This window comes from Notothenia coriiceps, unplaced genomic scaffold (genome assembly GCF_000735185.1).
Source record: "Notothenia coriiceps isolate Sejong01 unplaced genomic scaffold, NC01 NC01_scaffold00000339, whole genome shotgun sequence".
Lineage (NCBI taxonomy): Eukaryota > Metazoa > Chordata > Actinopteri > Perciformes > Nototheniidae > Notothenia > Notothenia coriiceps.
In genome coordinates this window covers 7,997,901-8,005,553 of record NW_011333040.1, presented here as the reverse complement: position 1 = coordinate 8,005,553, position 7,653 = coordinate 7,997,901, and the positions used below count along the sequence as shown (strand labels likewise).

Here is a 7,653-nt window from a genome sequence, read left to right as displayed (position 1 = left end):
TCTATGTTATTGATAAAAAAATGTGTGCAGTTCAAATGAGCAGAGGCAGTTTAGTACCCAGTGTAAGCTACCCATCCCAACGTTACCAGCGATAGCAAGGGCGTCCTGATTTTCCTGGTGGCAGGAGAAGAGCACATTGGGGTTGAGGTCCTTACAGGGGAACTGCTCCCAAGGCGGCGTCAGGTCTTTCTGCTTGTCCACCCCCTCTACTTCCACGTCCAGTATCACATGGAAAAGCTGGGGATACTTCTCAGGAGAGTCACATGCATCCAGCTCTGGTCTGACAGGGAAAATGTATGTTTGTTAGAGTGAGAGGGAAAACAGACTACTCAGCAGGGTTTTTTTTTCTTCCATTCTCATATATGTTATCAAATAGAAAAAAAGTCCTTACTTGCTAAACTTTAGCACGGTGGTACCAGGAGCAATGAAGCCAGTATGGAACTGAATCTGGAAGATCTGTGTGTTTGAAACCTAATAACAACAGATCAAATGCTTGGACTATGTGCTTTTGTAGTGTAGGCCTACCATTCTTAGTTGCATCAATAGTCAAATGCATTGTTGTATCACATGTTGCATTGCAATCCTAAATACATCTATTATCATAGATTTATCAATAATTCCTTACAACAATTTACCTATCATATTATGTGTCTGTGACTTGTTGGAAAGATGTTCAATTGAGTAGCAGCCCCATCCTGAGACTGTTTGATGATAATAGTTCAATATAATATATCTTGTGCAAACAACATTATCATTGTGAAAAAGGCAAATGAAATTGACCTTGGCCTGGAGACGTCCTCCGATGGTTGACCTCATGTGGTACACTGAAACAATGACGTCGCCTTGTACACTCGCACCTAGAGGAAAGGCGATCTTACCCTCTTGGATCCTGTGCTCTCTGGATATGAAGAGTGTGTGGGAGGGAGAAAAACATGGGCAAATTAGAGAGAGACAAAGAAAGTTGGGAGTGGAGCATAAGGAATAAAAAGCATGATGTAAATCTCTGTGATTATATCTTCAAATGTATCATAAGTATCGATTCCTATTTAAGGCTTATACAATTAAAATGAGATAGTGCTGCCCCTACCTCATCCTCTCGTACTCCTGTGCAGTGCTGAAGATCTTTGTCTCTCCAATAAGGACGTCACAGAAAGGCCGACAGCCGCTACGCTGCTTGTTAAAGCAGGGTACTGGACTTATTGTAAGACCCTTGATCATCAAGGGCTTGGAATGGGGTAGACTGGGCTTCTCCGATACCATGCTGCACACATAGCCTATGTACCTGCATGGAGAGAAAGAAAGATAATCGCTCTGTGTTAGTTTTCAATGTCAAATGCCTCACTTTTTGTTTTGTTATGTGTGTACGATAAGGATGAGTTATTGCTGCTATTTCCATAAACTCTTATTCATTTTGCACTGAATCTCTAACAAGGACTAATAAATGATGCAGAACTGGCTGGCAGGGTATTAAAATGTCCATCCTTGAGGGGCGGCCAGCTCTTGGTATAACCTGCTGATTAAGTAAATGTTACAAACCTCAAAAACTGTTGTTGTAATCTCTTGGTAAAAAAACAATCCCCCCTTCTCCTACTTCGTCTAACATTTTTTATTCCCATGTTCCTTTGCTTCTTTTCCCCTTTTATATTTCTAATTCTCTGTCACCCACACATATAAAGTATATTAGTTGAAACTGACCTGCGGTGTGAGGGCCACAGGCCAGATCCTGGTCTCTTGGCGCTGAGCAGCTGCATGGCAGGAACTGGATTGTTGAAGAGGTGGCAGAAGCAGAACATGGCACAAACCAAAACACCCGAGGGAGCCCGACCATCCTATAAACACAAAGCAAATTATATGCTGGGTAACTATTATATTTTAAAGCTTCAATAATATACTGTTTGGTGATTTCTGCCATGCAATTGAACCCCTGCACAGCGTGTAGGGCCATGAATAGATCCAGCCACTGAACATTGTGACTTTATCTCAGACAAGACACAGGTCTGTGAACAACTGTTAAAATTGAAGCTGCCTACTGTATGTCATAGCACAAAGAAGTTCATTTAATACATAAGTGTACAAAAATTACTAATGAAGACGTGTCCAAACAGACCAACTCTAAAAACACCTCTGAATGAAGCCAATGTTATATACATCATCTTCAACATTCTTGTGATCCGGAGCAGAGAAAAAAACGGATGGACCCGTTTAGGGGAAGTTATGTAACTTGGAACTGTTTGCCAAGACCCAGCCAAACCAAAGTGACTTGGCAATAACATGGTCTCCCACATTCCAGTGTACAGTGTGGCTATCACTTATTTAGAACAGACAGAAAGACCTGTTTCATTGAGTGCTTCATTAGTGATTGTTTTGCGAAACATTTGTATGTAGGGTTTAAGCTGTGCTTGAAATTTGCCTGACAGTTTTAAAATCATCTTACTAAAAGTGAAACTGTATGAAACAACAGTTTGAATAATTTTCTTATAGGGGCCCTATTATGCTATTTACTGTCCCAATTTTAATCACCATGTTTTATACTCGTTTTCCCTTTTAGATTTAAGTTGATATCAAGACTAAAGTTTCTCTAAAGTGCTTTTTTATATAATGACACAGCCAAGATGACAAATCCTTTGCGTTGACAACTAAATGTATATGGCACGAAACACTGTAGTTTAAAATACCTTAGAAATCAATTGATTTTGAGTTTTAATGTGTCTGTCTATGTTCATTCAATTAAAACACAACCCGAAAAACATGGAGATGTGTTTTGGGACAACCCAAACAGGTGCTTCACAGTAAGATAACCTTACTTATGCAGTTATAGTAAACTAAATGGCAATGTACAATGTCAGGCCAACAATGAACAAATATGAAAAAAGTGTATGATATGTATATAATGAGCATCGTCTTACCGAGCAGGTGATGACACACACATTCTTGGGATTCTGTTTGAGCCAGTTGTGCATGTTTTTACACACAGCAAAAAGGTTGTGGAGGCTGGGAGCCTGACGAGAAGGCCAGTTACACTCGGAAACCTGGAAAGAATTTGGAGCAAAATATCAGATAGGGGGATGAGGGAAACAGGCAGTGACACGGAAACAGAGGAGGCAAATGTAAACAAGCATATGAAGGCAGGGAGAAAGAGGGAAGAAGTAAGGTAAAGAAATAGGAAGATATGTGAGAGATACAGCGACCTCCACAAGCAGACAGGGGGCCATATTCGCTGTGTTAACGCCACAGATTGACTTTTCAGCTTTTTTGGATGTTTTCTGTCAGAGGGTGGCCGTGGCAATCTATAGATATTTGACTCCTACAATCTGTGCTAAATGCTAAATGACACAAACCAAAGACCCTATGCTGAGGTTAGTCATAACCATAAGATGGGATAGAATAATAGAAATAGAGCATTCAGATTCAAATCTTGCTTTGTAAATGGAGATTTACAGTAGCTGGAACACTTTTAGTAGTTACCAATAAAGTAAATATTTATCCAAAGACAAGTAGTTATTCCTGAAGTTAACAATGTAAATTATGCATGTTGAATTGCTGCTGTGTTACATTTGGACTGAACATTTCAAAAACAATACTAATTATTAAAATAAATGTATTTGAAATTGATATTTTGTTCATTGCGACTATTGTAATAATCCTCAAAGCATGATAGGTGAGTTAAGTGATGTAAGCACTATTTGATATTCACTAGGAACTATTCCACTTGTTTTCAAAAGATACCACTCCTCCTCATTTTAGATTTTTTTTGAGGGGGGTTTGACAGACATTTTTGAAGACTGTGATCATATTTGCATGTTGCTCCTGTGTAGGAGAGTAGCATCCAGCCCATTTAACAGAGCTATAGCAAATGCAACAATGCATTTGTGTAGAAGAGAACCAAATTTAACGCACCACAAATGTTTTACCGGCATGTGAGGGAGGTGGAGTGGGGATCATTTTTGCTTCAGGCTGCTACGCTCACATGCTCTGCCAGGTGTCAGTAAAGTAAAGGAATATATCATGTTTAGGACAATATGATAGTTGCATGACATTTTGCCTTTTTGGAAAATAAATGACTATTTTGGAAAATTTGAAATATACAAAGCATGTATATTCATTTTAAATTAGGTCTCTGTTCACATGAAGTCTAATATTCACTTTTTATGTAAGAGGCCTCTATTAACTCCTGAGGAATTATCTGTCTGATAAATGTTTGTTTGTTAAAAACAGTCTGTCTGCTGTTTGGTGTTGGACAGTTAACGTACAGCGGATGCTAAAATAACTCTGTAGAAGTCAATCTTCGCTTGTTGGGTATGACAGAGTATGAGTCAGAACTTGTGATACTTCTCTGAGGGTTTTGGCACAACTTGCTACCGAGTGGGTCTCACTCTAGTTTTATAATAATCTGAAGAAAAAAAGATGCACCTACCAATAACTACATTTATATCAAAAACAAATAAATCTGTAATGGCTTCATGAGGCAGAATCAAACTCACCCTGTTGGAGAATTTGGCACCGCGGTAGTTGCGTTGTGACAGGTTGAAGACAGTGTAATGGTCGGCATGGCGACTGTCGAGGAAGGAGCGAATGTCCTCTACGTGGTTCTGGTAGCCAATTTGCACTGACTCTGCTGGGTAGGTCATCACTGAAAATAAGAAGTAGAAAAAATAAGAGTTTAACCTGTTAAGCCCCAAGCCTGTTTTTTAGGTCTCAGGCTCGAAAATGACATTCCCAGAACAAATGACTATAACTTCACTTCTAAAAGGGGTACATTAATAATCTTTTTTCTCAAAGCCTACCTAGCCTACTAGCTACTAGGTAGTTTGCCAAAAGTTAGAAATCATTTATTGCTTTTATGCTATAGAATATAATCATTTAATGTCATTATACATGTACAATGAAAGAATTAAGAAAAGCATCAAGTGCAATAACAGTTCAGCATGTAAGTGCACACAAGCAATTTGTCTAAACATTTAGCAAAAGTTTTTTAAAAAAAAAACGTTACATTGTTTGTCACAAAGGAGTTTTTAGGATTTTGAGTCATTGGCCTAACACAAGTTAGTAATCATTGGCAATCAATTACCTTTTTTCATTTACCATTATTATTAGTTTTAATTTCTGCTCATCTTTATTTTTATTGCAGGTTTTGCTATCTGATGTTGGTGTGATGTGGAACAGAACCTTACTCACAATACTCCATATTGATGAGGTAAGTTATATATTTCACATGGTGAATGTATTGTGAAATGCCTATTTAATGTACACATCGAGCTGATACAGAGCAACATGATCATACATTTGAAATGGTGTTTCTGTCCATCTGATAAGTCCAATATTCACTAACTTTTGGCTCTGTTTATGCTCTGCACCAACTCCTTAGTAAAGTATTTTGGCTCTTTTAGCTGCTCAATGTTCTGCTTTCTTCACCAGCTATTCTCTAACTGTCTGTTTGATTGTCTGAGAAAAACAGCTGCTGCTGGAATTGGGGTTTTCACTTTATACTCAACATTTACCCATTGTCAATTAAAAAAAGTATTAGCAAGGTTTAAACCAACCATACAGGCTTCAGGTCTAGTTTTTGATTCTTTGCAATCTACCTTAGTTAATAGGGAATACTTGGTTTAGAACAAACTGTACACCAATACACATCTTATCAATGGACTTGGTTAATGAGGAGGTCATAAATTAGAATCTATCCTTTAATTATATAGTAGATACAAAATATCATTACCACCAATGTCTGAATGTGCTCTTTGTCTTCTGTCTTTTTTTTTTTGCATAACAGATACATGCTGACATTCCAGCGTATCAACACTATCCCACTTGAAACAGGCCTTTCATGGCACAGTTGGACAGCCATCGTACCTCAGCTGACATCTGTCTTCCAGAAGAAGGGAGGAGTTGTTGGCCAGAACTAGCCAACCATCTGGCGATCTTGCAAAAGGTACACTTGTCTTTTTATACCAAATTGTCATATTACTCTGTGGAGCAAATTTTATTAAATGTACCTGTCTGGTACCTTTATTAGAGCCCCATTTGGCCTCACAACAGCCTGGAATTACTTGCCAGGTGCAATAATATAGTATATGGTAAGTCATTGTAATTGCCATTTGTCAGTCAACATGTGGTGTTTTAAGTCCTAGTGTTCAGGCTCAATTTTAGATAATTATGTCTTTTTACTTATAGGAGCATGAGGTTGAGAATATTTATACATAAACTGGTGAATCTCATCAACAGATCTAAACGCATTTTAAATCCATCAGCTTGGTTCTTTATACGATGAGGTTGTGCTTATTCATTATTTTTCTTCTTGTCCAATGGAAAGACCATATATCTAAACAATGTTCTTAGTCCATCTGTCAATCCTCTCTTACCTTCTGACACTCAAGGCACCAAGCTTATTGGTTCCCACGTAAATCTTTTAAAAACACCTCACACATATTTAGTTGTGATTCAGAAATATATACATATGGACCCCCCCGAAGGGCTTGGTTTTTAAGGGATTAGCATAGGTATGTGTAGCATATTACAAAAAAATGTATACAGATAAAGTATGTCGATGTAAAATCTACCAATATATTGAATATCAATCGATGTTTTTTCTTGGTAAAAGTTACAGGGATCGGATGGAAGGAGGGATGACGTCAGCCAGACGACCTGCCAGAAATCTACCAATGGGCATTATATGTCATCATACAAGCCTGGTGGTCGGTCGGTAGCGATCANCTATTACTGTAATTTTACATGAAATATTTATTCTGGTCCAGGGGTAGGACCAGAATAAATATTAAACGTTTTTAAGCTTCTTCTTGACCCTTTTGAACATGATAGAAACTTTGAGAATACATTTTTTTTATACCTTGAACCTTGAATTATTATTATTGTTTTTTTTGTTTCTAACATGTTCAATACAATTTTTAAAAAAAGAGCCGCCGTCTAGCTGTTTTGGTGATGCTGTTAGTGTGATAAGTCCATGTCAGGTCCTCAGGGGCGCCGCCAGGGATTTTGGGCCCCATGAAAATATATCACATTGGGCCCCACCACCAGGCACAGGCCACTTTGTTTATAAATTACCTCGAGGGCCGTACCAAATGGTCTAGCGGTCCGTATATGGCCCGGGGGCCGGAGGTTCCCCACCCCTGCTTTAATATAATAACATTAGTATTAATATCATAACCAAAGTGTCGGTGATTAACATTTTAGTTTACCTAATACAGCCTCACTCAACGCTTCAAACTGTCCATCATCCAAATAGACTAAAAGCAGTTTTTTGTTTTATATAGATCATTGGCTATGTGGGAAAATACTGTGTTTGAAATGTATAATTAAAATAAGATGTTAGCTTTTTGTTTTGATATATATATATATAGTCTACCTTCAAATATGTTAAGTTTCATGTAATTCAACACAATGCTGCTCACCTCCTTCAGTTGGGAGAAAAGCTGGTTCAGGTTCAGCATTATGGGGGGACAGGGCTGCTGAGCTTAGAGATGGATCTGTTGGTCCTGGCACCAGGGGGAGGGACAACTGATTTAGTATGAATAGGTGCTAAAAATGTGCCTGCATTTATTAAAAGGTAGGGTAGGTAAGAATGGAGAAACCAGCTCGAGTGCGCTAGAATTTGAAAGTACACAACCGAAAAAAATCTGCCCCTTCCTTCAGACTTCC

The 7,653-nt window shown here is 38.3% G+C and overlaps 1 protein-coding gene across 1 annotated transcript; it reads right to left on the bottom strand.

Moving 5' to 3' along the window:
• Positions 1-4,628, bottom strand: LOC104944354 (putative tyrosine-protein phosphatase auxilin). Its single transcript, XM_010769880.1, has 7 exons — positions 4,482-4,628; positions 2,907-3,029; positions 1,696-1,829; positions 1,088-1,282; positions 781-898; positions 392-471; positions 1-280 (listed from the first exon to the last, which is right to left on the bottom strand). Exons 1-7 carry the CDS (start codon positions 4,626-4,628, stop codon positions 7-9), a joined length of 1,071 nt encoding a protein of 356 aa, XP_010768182.1. The 3' UTR covers positions 1-6.
• Between the last annotated feature and the right edge of the window lie 3,025 nt (positions 4,629-7,653).

Bases quoted from the DNA above. Each gene is read 5' to 3' on its own strand.
- LOC104944354 (XM_010769880.1), bottom strand. From the start codon at position 4,628: ATGACCTACCCAGCAGAGTCAGTGCAAATTGGCTACCAGAACCACGTA. The intron at 1,283-1,695 runs GTCAGTTTCAAC...CTCTCCATGCAG, and splicing joins CTGTGGCCCTCACACCGCAG to GTACATAGGCTATGTGTGCA. The intron at 281-391 runs GTAAGGACTTTT...TTTCCCTGTCAG, and splicing joins ACCGTGCTAAAGTTTAGCAA to ACCAGAGCTGGATGCATGTG.